Source organism: Cetorhinus maximus, chromosome 3 (assembly GCF_964194155.1).
Source record: "Cetorhinus maximus chromosome 3, sCetMax3.hap1.1, whole genome shotgun sequence".
NCBI classification, from domain to species: Eukaryota; Metazoa; Chordata; class Chondrichthyes; order Lamniformes; family Cetorhinidae; genus Cetorhinus; species Cetorhinus maximus.
Window position 1 is genome coordinate 98,024,148 of NC_135881.1, and position 16,168 is coordinate 98,040,315.

Genomic DNA, 16,168 nt, shown 5'->3' on the forward strand with positions numbered 1-16,168 from the left:
ACTTTGTGAAACTTTCCTGTTCCTGAGCTGCTTGTTGTATCCCTAGTAGTGAGGGATGTGACCTCCTGATGGCTAAGTTGTGGAGGATACAGCAGACCACCTCAAATCAGGACACATCCTGTAGTACTGGAGGGTCCCTCCAGACCAGTCGAGGAAGCAGAACCATTGCTTCAGCACTCCATTGGTCTTCTCCATGATGTCTCATGTGGCAGTATGGCTCTCAACATGTTGTTGAGTTGCAGAGCGGAATCCAGCCACTCTCTGGTTAGACGTGTTGGCTCAAACATTGAAGGAACAGCAGGCTTATGCAAAATTACCTCATTGTGATGGCTGCTAGGATAGCCAGGACTCACCAACATGATGTGCCGAGTGTGGTTGCACACCAACTCCATGTTGAGTGAGCAGTACCCTTTGTGGTTTTGGAACGTTTCAGCACTGAGATGTGGCACCCGCAAAGCTACATGTGAGTTGATGCCTCCCTGAAAAATCCGCTCTTCTGGCAAAGCCACATGTACATTGCTCCTGCTTCTCTCTGTTCAGAGAGAGCACAGTGAACTCTCCTCATTGAAAGTCTGACACCTTTCTAATGTAACAGAGGATAGGGATCTTGGAGTTGTTACTGATGCCACCTGCTTCTGGAAGGATCCTGACATGAAGAAATTCAGGGCCACTGAATTTCTGGAAGCATTTTGCTCTGGGCCTGCAGATGTGGTTGCAAGAAATGGAAGAGTTTTGTGAGCACCTCCTTCATAAAGCACAGATGATACACACGCTGCTCTTGCTTAGGTGGAAGTAGGGAAAATGCTCCCAGAAGACCATGGGTGGATAAGGCCTCCTGGAAGCCTTTCTCCCTCTCCCCCTCCCTCTGTGAGTAGCTTGTCTTTTTATTTGATGCTTCTGCTCCATCTGTGTCTCATATTACTGCCCCAGGGTCGATGGTAACTACAGCACCCATGACTGGGAACAAGTAGTCTGAACAGAACCCTTGAAGTGAGAACCTTCTCTGCGTGCAGCATCTCTCTTTGCAAACTTCACCAACTTCCTGCTGCTGAGCACAGATTCGACTGTACGCGTTTGAGAGGGCGATAGCTCAAGTGACAAGGTTGAAAATGGCCATTTCTGATTTCCAGCATCCGCAGTGTTTTGCTTTTTTATAAGGTTGAACATGGCATTGCTGTTGTCAAAACAGCGCTACATGCTGACCAACGTCAAAATCTGCCTACCCTGCATACTTCCTGCACACACTGCTAACACTGATGCTAACATCCTCACCAAGATGGTGTTTGGCATATTTTTCTGCTGCTGAAGCTATGAGCGTTGTGGAGTCCAATTTTTCTGCCACACTCTTCATATTTACATGCATATATGACATAAGGCACATCAAAATGTCTCTGCAAGTTGATTCCTAATAATGTAATCTTGGCAAAAATAGTTCATCTGCCCCTTGATCTCGAAAATAGGAAAAAGAGAACCATACTCATGTTCGTCTGATGTAATACATACCCCAACCTAGAAGATAATACCAGTGCAGATGTTGTTCCTCAGCGAACACTGCCACCACGATGAGTGTGTGCAGGTAGATCCCTTCACAAAGCATCCAAAAGTAATTGCAGCCCAGCATGTATTGTAGGAAGAAGTGCAGCACTTTGCATCCCACCTGTGGAGACAGCACAACCTTGTCTTTAACATAAGTCCATTCAAACACAAAATTTTCTATTCAGCATACAGAGAAGATTAAGGATAAACCTTCAAGAGTGATTTATAGCAGTAATTCTCTGCAAAGAATATAAAAAAAGGCTTTTAGTTTTCATAGCATAAGAATTATTTCTAAAGGAAGACATTTTTTATGATATCTAATCAATATAAGTCAGCAAAGGGATTCAATGCTCAAAAGGTTCCAAATCCATACTTGAGTGTTATTAATTACGTTTATGTAGAACAGATACATTGATATATCATCGTTTCATATTGAAACCATTAGTGAAAAGGTCCACTTCAAGACCCAGTCAAGTCAGCTGATGGCTGGATCCTCCTGTCTGGTGCATATACGCAAACAGCAGTTGCAGCAGTCCACTGAAACATTCACATCAGCCTGAAATGATTTGAATTATTGCTTGTCAAATTGTATTATGAACACGCCAGAAAGAAAGCTTAAATGCGATATGAGAAAGATATTGCTGAACAAATCATTTTGTTAAAGACAGCAGTAATATAGCCTGTTTTTTGTTTTTAAAAAAAGAACAGATTAGAGTTCAAACAATGTGAAACAGATGTTGATAACATTACTCATGTTACTTAGCAGGGGCCAGAGCTTGAGGTGTAAATGAATGGTGACCATATATGTGCTTTTTGACTGCAGCCTCATCTCCATTTAGGATCCTGTCCATAATGAATTTGAAGTATGGCTTGTTCTCATTTGTAAACGTATTAGATATACAAGACACCTTGGGCAGAATCCTGTAGAGGTCTCGGGGTCTCGGCCGCTGGCTGGGGAGCTGGCAAGTGCCCCATGTTACCTCTTTTTGGGAAGGTCCACCACACCTTGTGCCACTCAGGCACTTAATAGGGCAACAGCAGGCCTTTCTCCAACTTCGAGAACACTGGGGTTATAAGTCCTGCCCACCGAGAGTGAGAGGCCAGCAGCTCTTCTGTACTCATCAGCGCCAAGAGTGAGGCAGTGGCTGCTATCAGTACTACGTCCATCCAAGGCCTCAGATTGAGGAGGGACTCAAACACAGGTGAGTGATGGTGGAAGGAAGGATCATAGGGCGGGGGTCGCGGGGAAAGTGGAGAGGGGGTCAGCAGCAAGAGCTGGGAAGGGAGAGTGGTGCCTTTCAGCAGGCCCCGTTCCAAATCCCTTGATCAGGCAAAGTGTGAGGAACTCCCTCCTGGGAGCTTGCAAGCAAATATACCAGCGTTTGCTTGTCGTGCTTCCCACATGGTAAGCTCCCGCACCCCCCACCACCCACTACTGAGTTAATACCAGGATGAGGCTGTTAAGTGCTTATGAAGTTCCCACTTAAGGGCCTTTATTGGTGGAGAGGCAGGCAGGCCATCCACAGACCTTCCTGCCACAGACTTAATCGAGAAGTCAGGAAGGTGGCGAGGTCCACACCTGCCATCATCCCACCTGATTAAATGCCCCCCTGCCACCAAGCCTGCCATTGGGGAGGGGCCTGATTCCACCCATTGTCTGCAGGCATAAAATTTACCAATAATTTACCAATGCCAATAAATATGCCAATAACTCTGGGCCATATTTCATTTCTTAATTTTCACACGATAATAGGCACAACATTGGAATAAACATGCCAGGAAATTATTCCACCAGGTTCACTGCTGCTCAGAACATTGTTTCTATTTAAAAATAAAGTACTGGAAATTAGCAAAAGAGAAAAGATTGTTTTTGTTAAGGTCTCATTAAAGACCAATCATGAAAAACTTGTGCTGCAAAGAAGGGAAAAAGGCTTTTAAAAAAAAATGCGTATTCAGCAATGACTTGATGATAGTCAGCTGAAAATGGTTTTCTGACATTCAGTATTGGACAGGTAGGCATTGCTGAGTATTTTTTTAGTGAGAGTGTGAGCAGATGGGCAGGGTGGCCTAATTGTATAGAAGAAACAGAAGGCACAAACTCACTGAATGAACTATACCAGTGACACAACTCATTGTAGGATGGATGACTTGTTCCTGGGGCTCTACATAAACATTGTACTCCAGCAGAGAACAGACACTGATCTCGCATAAGCGGAGACTCACACCCTCAGTGAGCGGACATTTGGAGTACTAAAGATTGTTGAACTGGTCAGGAAGGATTTAAAATATATTTCAGTATAGGTTTGGCTTTCTGAGCCCATTTTCACAATAGCTTTGTAGGTTAACTTGATTCTTCAGTGGATTTGTAGTAATTTCTAAGCTGATCCTGATGAAGGATGTTTACCTGGAACATTAATTTATTCTTTCTTTTTCGTCTACTGATGAGTGACCAGGGTGTGGGGCAGGTTGATAGCAGGCAAGGGGAGAGTCAAACAAAAGATAACAAACAAAACCATCAAAAAAATTGGCCAGAGGAGGTTGTGATTATAATGGGTGGCTTCAGAGGTTGCCGACCAATAAATTGAATAAAACAAGGAGGAAGGTAAAAGGAATATTGTCAAAATGCCCAGAAAATTCCCCAGTTTGAATCAAGATGCAGCTGACATACTGTCCGAATTCTGAATGTTTAAACAGCGATCAGAGCTATGGATTCTTGATTCAGGTGTGTCTGAACCAGATAAGCAAGCCATAAAAATTCACCTTGCAATTGGGAATTAAGGTCTACACAGGCTGAACACATCAGGATTAACAGCAGAAGAGCTAAAGGATCCCCAAAAGATATAGACCAGATTGGAAGACTGGTTCAGTATCAGGTTGAACTTGAGGTGTCAGCTGTGGCTCAGTTCATAGCACCCTTGCCTTTGAATCAGAGGGTTGCGGGTTCATGTCCCACTCCTGGAAACCAAGAACTGTGATTGTACTCAAAAGAGTTGCAATCTGTGACTGTTGATAACTCGAAAAAAAAAGACTTTCAGGTTGAACTTCTGTATTCATCAATGAGAGTTCATATCATTTCAACAACAGCCTACAGAATCCAGAGATCACTTGGTCAACAGATGCAGAGAAAAGGGTATGTACTGTGATTTTTCAGATACAGAGCTATCAGACAGAGTTGTTTAGTAGGATATCACATTCACTTCCATGGGAGAACTCCAGAAAGTTCTTCTCGACAAGCCAAAAATGTATAGTGTCGAAGAAATACTCAAGGATGTGTGTAAGCATGAAATGATCTTCGCAGGCCAAGAGATCTTGCAAGTCCGAAGCACAACCTCAATTGTTGATGAACTTATTAGAACACCCAAACCTAGTAAATCATGTGGAAGATGTGGCCTTCTGCATGTACCAAGGAAATGCCCAGCTTTCCATCAATAATGCAAAATATGTGACAGAAAAGGCCAGTGGCAACGGCAGTGCATGAGAGCAAAAGCTGATACAGCTACAAAGAGCCATGCACTGATCCAAGCAGACCATACAAAACGGGTATCTTTAAGCCATAGGAATGACCATCCAGTATCCCACTAGAAACATATACATGAAGTGACTGACATACCAAAACATGACGATAAAGTGCACAATGAGACAAGTAATGGGGAACACATGATTCACAATGTCAACCTCGTAGAAAACAGAGATGCCATCATTTACTCACACATGGACATAGGGTGGAAAATGAATGGTTCTCAAAATTCCCATATTTTTCATATCATCAACAAGGATATGGCTTTTGGACTTTTACCTGAAACCAGACAACGAGAGGAGACAGAACACGCATTCTTCCCTTTTAAAACAATCAACACGAAACTAAAGCCCATCAAAATCTTGCATAAATAATCGCTGCTAACTACGGGGGCAAGAAGACCACAATCAATGCAATTATGTGAACCCATTAATACTCCACACATACAATGACTTTCAGTTCAAGACTAGTTACGGGGGCAGGAAGACAATGATAAACATCATGCAAGCCTATTAAAAACAACGAGACAACAATCACCTGGCGAAGCCCACCAAAATCAAACAAAGAACTAACCTTGATTTGGATTGAGATAAGAAATTCGAAAAAAAACAGTATAACTTGCCCAGCAGATCTGAAGTGAGGCAGTTTTTTTGTTTTGGGCAGTGAGCAGTTTAAGCAGGGAGCTGAGCCAAGTGGAGGAAGGAGATCTGGAGGTTTGCAGGCCCGTAGGCAACATCACGGCGAGGGGCACGGGGTGGCAGGCTCAACCGAAGACAACAAGGCTGCAACCGCAGCCCTCCACAAAGATCGACCACCCACAACCGTATCCTCCACTCAACTGAAGAACCTTCGCAGATTCCACAGACCAGGACCACATGGGGACGGCAGGCCCAGAGGACACAAAGAGCGTACTCCAAAACTGCAACCGGCTTACATGGCTGGATTTCGAACTGTCAGGGAACCCTGGTTGGTGAGCATGATCCCTGACCTCTCCTAGTTCAATTTAGTTAGGTTTTGGGGGTGGGACAAGGGTAAGGGGATTAGTAGCATGATTTTCACTCATTATGCCGTGTGTTCCCCATTCTTAACCAAGTGTACTTTGTAAGTCTGCATAATCTCAGTGTAATCCTAATGTTATAAGTTCATTTGTGACTTCAATAAACTCAGTTTTTTTTCTTACACCAAAACCAGTTGTCTGCTGCACTTTGTCATAACCCCCAACTAAGTCCAAGGTCTAGAACCCAGGGAGTGGGAGCGATTCGAACCGCTCAGAAGTCAGAGGTGAAGCTGACCTAAACCACCACCCACTACAAGAAGAAGACTTGCAAGATAGACAGTCTATTGGCTGTCTGTGAATAATGACATTGAGGTCGTCATCAAGAACTGCGAGGCACGTCAAGATCTTATGCCAAGTGAGCACAAAGAACCACTGATTCCACATTAAGTTCCTACCCATCCTTGGTCCAAAATCGCACCCGACCTCTTTCATGTCAATGGCACTGACTTTATCATCATCGTTGACTATTTTACCAAGTACCCCCATTATTTGACAATTGCACAATATGTCAAGCTCAACTGTCACGCATACTCGAAGTACTATTTTCAGTTTATGCGGCACACTTAAAGAGGTGATTATGGACAACAGTCTGCAATTTATTGGTAAGCCATTTCAGGATATGTGTGAGAAGTGGAACATCAATCACACTACTTCTCCTCATTATCCTAGATCTAATTGCCTAGCTGAATGTAAGATATGCAAGGTGAAATTCCTAATTTTCAAATGTAGACAGATCAAGCAAGATCTACGCATTGCAATGATACATCTGAGAGTGACACCATTAAGTGTAACGATTCCATCACCAGCAGAGCTCATGCTTAGCAGACCAGTGCATACCAATCTACCTACTCTTACCCATTCTATATTGCCATGGTGAATGCACCAGTTAATGGTGACTGACAGTTAACTGCCAAGCATTTTTGACATTTAAACCAGGCAGCTTGGCTCTGATTGGTCAAGGCATTGCCTCTACCAATCAGTTCCACTTGCCAACCAATCACCACTCTCTTCTCGTGCAGTATAAAGTTGTTGCTTCCCCTGATATTGGAATACTTGCGATTGCCCTGATGAGTGCAAGACAAAAAGCTTCGACAAAATGTCTTATTTCATACTCATATTACTTAATACTCAAGTTCTGTACTCCCAGATAACTATTTATAAATCTGAAATAATCCTCTTTCTTTTCTCTTTTCAGCTACCAGGTACTTCCAGCACTTTCCTATTGTATTGGTTCATGGTAGACTGTAAGGCTGAGTAAAATAAAATTGTATTTCAGTCAGTTGAGTATTGTTTTTAAACTAGATTAATAGTCTGTTTCTTCTTCTCAAAATAGTTTAATTCCACTTTCCCTTGGCTTGCATCAGCTTTCTGTTGTATTCCAGGAGCATTTGTTTCTGATGCTGTCAGTACAGCATGTTTCAAGGGGATATAATTGTTTTCTGGTGAGTGTAATGGTAGTCGTGTATTGGATCCTAACTGGTTTTGCGTGTGGTGTGTGTGTGTTCTGGTGGAAGAGTATATCCAATTTGAAGTGACATGTAGCCTCGGGCAGTTTTGTGCCAGTTTGCATCATAAGCCAAATATTTCAGAGAAATGTCATCCCATGTAAATCAAATATGTTGGTTTCCAAAATCAATATAAAAGTTTCTTAAAATATATGTTCCTTTACATTGTTTATTCTTTTATAGGCACTTGAAACTTTCATCATGCAAAGGCAATAAGCCCAATTTTACTCAAATCTGAGGTGAGATTGTATTGCTCCATTAAAGCAGAGAAGTTTTTTTTGTTGTACTGTTTATAATCAAAACAAAAACATTTCCATTTGTAGTTGGTAAAATGTCACCATCTGAAAAATCTGTCTTTATTCCAGATCTGAGTTTGGCTGCCAGATTAGTCTTGGGCTGGATTTAATTAGTAGTTGACGTTTAAGACAAATGATTTCAATTGAACTGACAGATAACTATGCTGTGAATGTCCTTTTATCATTAACAGTATGGCAGAGATGGTATACTTTTTCCAAAGTTAACATAGCTTGCAGTCAGGGTTCAGGAAAGCAACAGCAATTTTCGATCCACGTAGTTATAAACTAAGCGATTATCATTGAAGCACACCATTAATATTTCAGTTGAGGGTAAAGTGTTCCTATTGTATAATTTTCTAATCATACAGTGAAGTTGTGAATTATGAAATTGGAGTTACCTAGTTCAAGTTATCAGATTGATACGGGCTTTAAATTGTCAATTCAAGATGTTAACACTGAAATGGTGATAAGCGTTATAATACATTATGTATTTATTATGAATTCTGCATAGTACCCTTCCAGTCAATATAAGTCTAATTTGCTTTTTAAGTAAATGTTTTAAAAAAAAGATTTCTGGAAGAGTCATTTATATTGTATTTTCCGAAATTCTTGCCCTCCCACACAGATTTACTGTTTTCCTTTATCCACCTATTTGGTTTGAGAAGGAGCCAACAGGCCTGTCTGACACGTGGTCTACTCCAAGTTGCTTCATGATCAGCCAACAGGAGACACCTGTTGTGGAACAAAGTACTCTCAGTTTATTTTTGCTCCAACTTAGAACACTGTCAGAAAACATCAAATCCACTGATTTAGATGACATCTAGATGACAACTCAATGATTTGTTGAGGTGTACAGAGAACAGGTTGACCTGTAACTATAAGGATTATTTGTTGAATTAAATACACCTAACTTTGCAACACTCAGAACCATAGAAAAATTTTATAGCACAGAAAGAAGTAATTCTGTTCATCATGTCTATACCAGCCAAAACAAGGGGAAAAAAACTAGCTGCTCATTTCAATCCCACTTTCTAAAACCTGGTTCGTAGCCTTGCAGGTTACAGCACTTCAGATGCTGATCCAGGTACCTTTTAAATGAGTCGAGTGTTCCAGCCTCAACCAGCAATTTAGGCAGTGAATTCCAGATGCCCACCACCCTCTGGGTCAAAAAGTATTTCCTCTTGTCCCCCCTAATCCTTCTACCAATCACCTTAAATCTATGTCCCCCTGGTAATTGACCCCTCAGCTAGGGGAAACAACTCTTTCCTGTCTACCCTATCTAGGCTCCTCATAATTTTGTACACCACAATTAAGTCACCCCTCAGTCTCCTCTGCTCTAAGGAAAAAAACCCTAGCCTGTCCAATCTCTCCTCATAGCTGTAATTTTTAAGTCCTGGCAACATTCTTGTAACTCTCCTCTGTACTCTCTCCAGAGCAATTATATCCTTCCTGTAATGTGGTGACCAGAACTATACACAAAATTCCAGCGTTTTAAGGAATTTTAAGGAATGTATCATTTCTCCTTATTACCCCAATCCAATCCTATTTGTAGTCCATCGCTATTTTGGAGCACCTGGTCTCTGTTCAGCGGCTTCCATAACACATCAGGAAGTCAATTTGTGATATACCAGGTGCAAGGAGCTCCAATAGATGTTTCCATTTTATGCCCTTAAATCTGTGGTGTATGTTTTTCATTATTGCATTATTTACTAGTGATTTTTACTCGCATTGAAATTTTCGATTTTGAGAAACCTAATTCAGCATAAAGTGCTTTGAGGTCAGATGCAGGCATGAGAAAAAGGCAAAATAAAAGTCCCCTCTACTCGGTTTTCACAAGAACATTGGAAAGTACAACACTGGAAAAGACTGCACATTCCAATTTTGGTCTGTCCCATGAACTAGTGGGTGTCAATTTCCAACAAGGTTGTGAGTGAAGCTGGTCGAAGTCAGAATCGGGGTCGAGTCGATGTCACGACCCACATGGTTTGAATGTGGAAGCAAGGATATAATTCGTACTCCTCCTGACTCCACATCCAGTTTAATTATTTTTAACAAACCTATGTTCATAGTGATGGCCTGCAAAGGTTACCTGCAAAGGTTACTCTAAAGAGTGCATTTAGATCACATTTCCCTGAATGTAGCGAGCTCCAGTGCTGACTGCCACAGAAGAAAAAAATAATATTTTTTGAGGATTCAAACAGGCATCAGACCCCTTAATCGTCCCTTATTATGGGTTTTCTACTGTTATATTGGAGGTGTGGGAGTCTGTAGTAATTATAGTTTTGGTAAATGTAGGACTGTAGCTTTAAGAATAATGCTGTATTGTAAGATCACATGATCTGTATAAACAAATGAGTTAGTAGCGTGGGAAACCTCTAGGAGAGAGGCCTTCTTTAGCTATAGAGTTTGATGCTCACATGTAATTGCTGCTGCTGTCTTGTAAATAAAATTAAATATGTCCACCAAGAAAAGTTGCCTGGAAGATCAACTCTACAGTTGCCTGGAAGATATATTCATCCGAGATGCCACAGTTTGGCAGAATCAATCCCCTTGAACCAGCCACAGGTGACTGGTTTCAATATATAGAAAGTCTTGCGTTCTACTTTCAAGCCAATAAAATCATAGGGGAGGAAAAGAGGAGAGCGATTCTCCTGAGTATTTGTGGGAGCAAAACCTACAGTATAATTCAAAGCTTGTTGACCCCAGTGCCCCAGATTCAAAGACTTTCAGTGAATTAGTAGACTTCATTAAGGGACATTTCCAACCCAAGCCCTCAGTCACAATGCAGAGGTTCAAGTTCAATTCATGGAATAGAGCCCCGGGGAAGACCATTGCTACCTATGTGGCAAAGTTAAAACAACTAATGGAATATTGTGATTTCGGTGAGACCCTGAATGACATGCTCGGGGATCATTTGATATGTGGTGTACAGGAGGATGCTATTCAGTGAAGATTGCTGGCTTAAGTGGATCTTGATTTTAAGAAAGTGTTAGAAATAGTGCTTGTGATGGAAAATGCTGTAAGGGATTCCCAAAGGATTCAAGGGGCAAAAAAATGTCGTCCATCTCCTAGTTGGGTGGAAACCATCAGTGGCATAAAAGTGGCATAAAAAGCTGGGACTCCATCCTGACGCAGGAAACAGTCCCCGCTAATGGAAAATTTAGAGGAAACAGCTTAGCAGCAAAATCGAAAACTAATTTTTATCAATGTGGAAATTGATTAATGATTGGCAATTTAAAAAGGGAGAATGTTATAGTTGTCACAGAAGTGACATACTGAAACATTGCAAAATGAGATTTAAACAGGCTTCGAGGCAACAATCGAAGTCCAATGAAGCTTATAGAGTAGAAGAGCCAGAAACAACCAATTCCGACATTTATTCATCATTCAGTATGAAAGTTGGGAAGACAGAGCCAATTATTGTCACAGTGCAAATGAATGATAAACCCTTAAAAATGGAAGTAGACATGGGTGCTTCTACCACTTTAATAGGATAACACACTTTCAGGTATTTAAGTAAAGGTGCTCAATAATTAAATTTGGAACAAACATCTGCCAAGTTGAAGATATACACAGGCAAAGAAATCCAGGTAAAATGTATCACCAGAGTAACTGTGTGTTATAGACACCAAACAGCACAGCTACCAGTGAGGGTAATAGAGGGTGAAGGACTGAGTCTTCTAGGTCGTGATTGGTTGAAAGGTACCCTATTCCCAAGATTGAAGACCTCTAAGCAAAACTAGCAGGAGGGACAATGTATACAAAGCTTGACATGAGTCACGCACATCAGCAGCTGGAGCTGGATGATGTCTCCTGAGAATTTGGGACCATAAACACCCACAAAGGGTTATATCAATATACACGTTTGCCCTTTGGTGTTTCCTCGGCCAGTGCCACTTTCCAGAGGATGATGGAGAGCTTACTACAAGTACTACCACAAGTTATGGTCTACCTGGACAATGGACTGATAACTGGATTCACAGAAAAGGAACACTTGGCTAATCTAGAGGAAGTCCTGAAATTATTTTTAGAAGCAGGGGTGCGCCCAAAGAAGGAAAATTACACTTTCAGGCAAATGAACTCATTTATTTGGGCTACCAGATAGATGCCCTGTTGAAGAGAAGGTTAAAGAAACCAGAGAGGCACCTGCACCTAAGAACATCTCTGAACTTAAATCATTTTTAGGGGTGGTAAATTATTATGGCTGATTTCTACCAAATTTATTAACAGTTCTAGCCCCTCTATCTTCACTGCTAAAGAAAAACCAGCACTGGGTTTGGGAGTCACCCCAAGAAGAAGCCTTCATGAAAGTAAAACACCTCTTACACTTTTCAAATTTGTGCATATGACCAGATGAAGGAATTGGTGCTAACCTACAATGCATCCCCCTATGGAGTGGGAGCAGTACTATCTCACAAGATGGGCGACAGTACAGAGAGGCTGATAAGCTATGTATCCAGGACACTTATGCCATGGAGCTATTAATGTATACAGTATTATTGGAAAATATTTTTCTTTTAAAATTAAGGTTTAGTCTGTGGGTGTGTCTTAATTGGATTAAAGCCAGTTTGACTGGGTACTAGTTTTGAGATATAAACAGAGAGGTTGAGTGCATTTACATTCTTTGAATAGAGCATTCAAGAAGTGGGGTGAATTCTGGCACCTAGCGAGCAGAGACCAAGCAATATGTTTATATTGCTAATAAAGTTGGTACTAAGAAAATGGTTTTATTGCTTAAAGTGGCTGGTGATACATTGAGAATTTACATTCAATGGGCTGTGCTAGGTATAGCTGCAGCAGTTTTGTGTGTAGAGCAGGGGCAATATGAGATCAAAAGCAGCTGTATGCCTCCAACTGTCTCCACAGGAACCAAAGTGAAACGAACCTCAGTTTGAATTCATAAGGTGAAAATGCTTTGCCTGGTGTCTGGTTAAGTTGCTGTTGCCTTAATGGAGATTAGTTTGGAAATTTGTTAAAAGTTATGATTGTAATAATTTGTAGACATGTGTAAATATTTAACTTGTGTAAATTAATAAAATGTTTCATTTTGTTTACTATAAAACCTCTCGAGAACTGGTGGTACGATTCCTGAATTTAGAGTTGCATCTCAAACATAACACTTACAATTATAGGTTATGACAGTTGTTTAAAGTTTCCCCTCTGGGATTTAAAAAAAAAATAACTCAGCTTTACCAACTGCTCGGTCATAATGCTTGCCACAGCTGAGAAAAGATATTCTCAGATCGAAAAGGAAGGTCAGTCGATTATTTTTGGTGTAAAAAAAATTCCACCAATACGTGATGGATGACATTTCAAGACAGTATCAGACCACAAACCACTTTTGGGTCTGTTTAGCAAGGAAAAGGCTATACCTCCCATAGCTTCTGCACACTACTAAGAAGGGCCCTAATTTTGGTGGAATATGAATACACCTTTGTACATAGACTAGGGATTCATATAGCAAAGGCCAATGCCCTAAGTTGCCTTCCTTTGCAAGAGAACAATGACCATGTCCCAATTCCCCAAGGGTTCTTTTAGTGATGAATTTCCTGGATTCCTCACTAGTCAGCAAGGCAGATAAGAAATTGGATGAATCGTGATTCAGTCCTGTCTCAAGTGAGAGACCAAGTGTAACATGGTTGGTCCTAGAATTCTGATGAATTGAAGCCATTTTTCAATGGAAGACACAAGATGAGCCATCAAGATGGTGTTCTATTAGGAAGTGCACGACTATTAGTTCCTTCATAAGGAAGGGAACTAGTCTTAGTAGAGCTACACAGTGCGCATCCAGGAGTCTCACGAATGAAGATGATAGCACCCAGTTATCTTTGGTGGCCGAGGATGGACTGCGATATTGAAAAGGTTGTAAAACACTGTGTGCAATGTCAACAGCTATAAAAGTATACAGTGTTTACAAGCACTGAGTTTCAGCTATTTGTCAACCTCAATGGTGTCAACCACGTGAAGATTGCATCATACCATCCGTCATCTAATGGACTGGTGGAAAGAGCAGTACAAACTTTTAAGGTGGGAATGAAAATCTTAACAGGTGAATCATTGGAAACTAGACTTGCTCATTTCCGATTTTACTATAGAACAACCCCCCACACTACGACGGGATCAACACCTGCAGAATTACTGATGAGGCACCGAGCTTGGACAAGACTAAGCCTGATACTTCCCAATTTGGAGGGGAAGGTGGAGAAAAGTCAAGGGAATCAAAAAGCCACTCATGATTGGCATAGTCGTAAGTGACAATTTACTGTTGGAGAAACAGTATATGTGAAGAATTTTGGTGGAGGACTGAAGCGGTTACCTGTTAAAGTTAAGCTCTGTGATCGGATCATTGTCGTACCACGTGAAGGTGGAAGGCCGGATCACCCATAAGCGTGTGGATCATTTAAGAAGAAGAGAGATACCCCAACAAAATGATGTTCCATCTGTGACCATTGCTGAACCTGTGGTTTCTGTTGAAGTTGCTCAACCAAGAACAGGCATGGCCGATGTCTCTGTTGGACTGGACAACACTGAACTGCCTGTGCCTAATGGGGTACCTGATGTTAATGCAGTTCCAGACAATGTGTTTCCTGCAAAAGAATCGGAAGTCATGGAGCTACAATGTTCCACACGGATCAGGAAACCACCTGAAAGAACTTACAATTTCATGAGCCGTGTAAATATTGTAATGTCATGTGATAAATATCCTTGTAAATACAAAACATACAGAAAAATTAAAGGTGGAGGAATATAGTAATTATAGTTTTGTAGGACTGTAGCTTTAGGAATAATCATGTGTTGTAAGATCACATGATCTGTGTAAACCAATGAGTTAGCAGCGTGGGGAACCTCTAGGAGAGAGTTCTTCTTTAGTTACAGAGTTTGATGCTCACATGTAGTTGCTGCTGCTGTCTTATAAATAAAGTTAAATATGTCCACCAAAAAAGGTTGTCTGGAAGATCAACTCTACAACTGTGCCCATTTAATGCTTCTAAACCCAGCTTCCCTCTTCTGTGTTTGAATCTGTACACTTAATTGTTTCCAGATTTTGTGGCAATCTCAAATTTGGGATTCAATGTATCTATTTCCTTAACAATCTTGGTTATTCAAATAATGGGCAGAACTTTTTCGATTGGATGGGTGGTCCTACATTGGCTGGAAAAGCAGGTCACCAGCACACACGGGCAGCTGGCGAGACTTCCCCCCTCCCCTCAAGTTAATGGGCAACAGCCAATTAAGTGACTGCTTCTGGGGTTACTTTTCTGTTCAGAACAGCAGCCTACCCCTCCAGAGCTGACAGCTGAATCAGAGGGCCAGCAGCTCAGGAGCTTTAGCAGTGCCACAAGGAATGTCGGTCACTTCTGAGGCAGGCAGGGGTCCTGCAGCCTACAGCAGGTAGGCCGAAAAGGATTAAAAAAAAAGTTGCAAGTAATGGAGGGGAAAACCCTTTGAGGAAATCATTATGACCCCGAAGCTGCCTTCCCTTTCTCCTCTATGCTTTAAGAAACTTGCCCCTGGGCTGCCACTGGCAGCCTACCTCAACTTAGCTAGCAGCCTTCTCATGTGGTGAGGGCTTGGTCTGCCATTGGCAAAATGCTGATGGCTTGGTAAAATGGCCCTTAATAGGGCCTTTCCATATTTAAGTTGGCTGCCAGCCGTCTTGATGAAGTTAGCCTCTCTGATCCAGTTCCCACCGTCTGTAAAGTTCCCTGATGGCAAGATGTGGTCACGGAGCCAATCAGATATGGCTCCCCAGGATTTTACTGCCCCCTGCCTCCCTTCCTATCTCCTGGGGGCCAGTGAAATTCTGCTCAATATCTCCCCTGAGTCTTTTCTCACCATGTAAACACTGCCAGGCTCTTCACCTAGCTATTATAGCTCAAATGTCTTGAGTTTGGTATATGTTTCAACTATCAACATCCTGAGAGGTGTTAAAATTGACCAGAAGCTGAACTGGACCAGCCATATAAATACTGTGGCTACAAGAGCAGGTCAGAGGCTAGGAATCCTGTGGCGAGTAACTCACCTCCTGACTCCCCAAAGCCTGTCCACCATCTACAAAGCACAAGTCAGGAGTGTGAAGGAATAGTCTCCACTTGCCTGGATGAGTGCAGTTCCAACAACACTCAAGAAGTTCAACACCATCCAGGACAAAGCAACTGGCTTGATTGGCACCCCCTGCACTGCAATAAAGATTAACTATCTCCACCACCGATGCACAGTAGCAGCAGTGTGTATCATCTACAAGATGCACTGTAGT

The 16,168-nt window shown here is 41.7% G+C and overlaps 1 protein-coding gene across 3 annotated transcripts in view; it reads right to left on the bottom strand.

Moving 5' to 3' along the window:
* The window catches only part of calcr (calcitonin receptor), a 418,788-nt gene that overhangs the window by 82,546 nt on the left and 320,074 nt on the right, over positions 1–16,168 (bottom strand). For all 3 annotated transcript variants that reach the window (XM_078538749.1, XM_078538748.1, XM_078538750.1), the window contains one exon: positions 1,504–1,657. In XM_078538749.1, the coding sequence (XP_078394875.1) occupies positions 1,504–1,657 (154 nt within the window). The remainder of the gene's footprint in view (positions 1–1,503; positions 1,658–16,168) is intronic.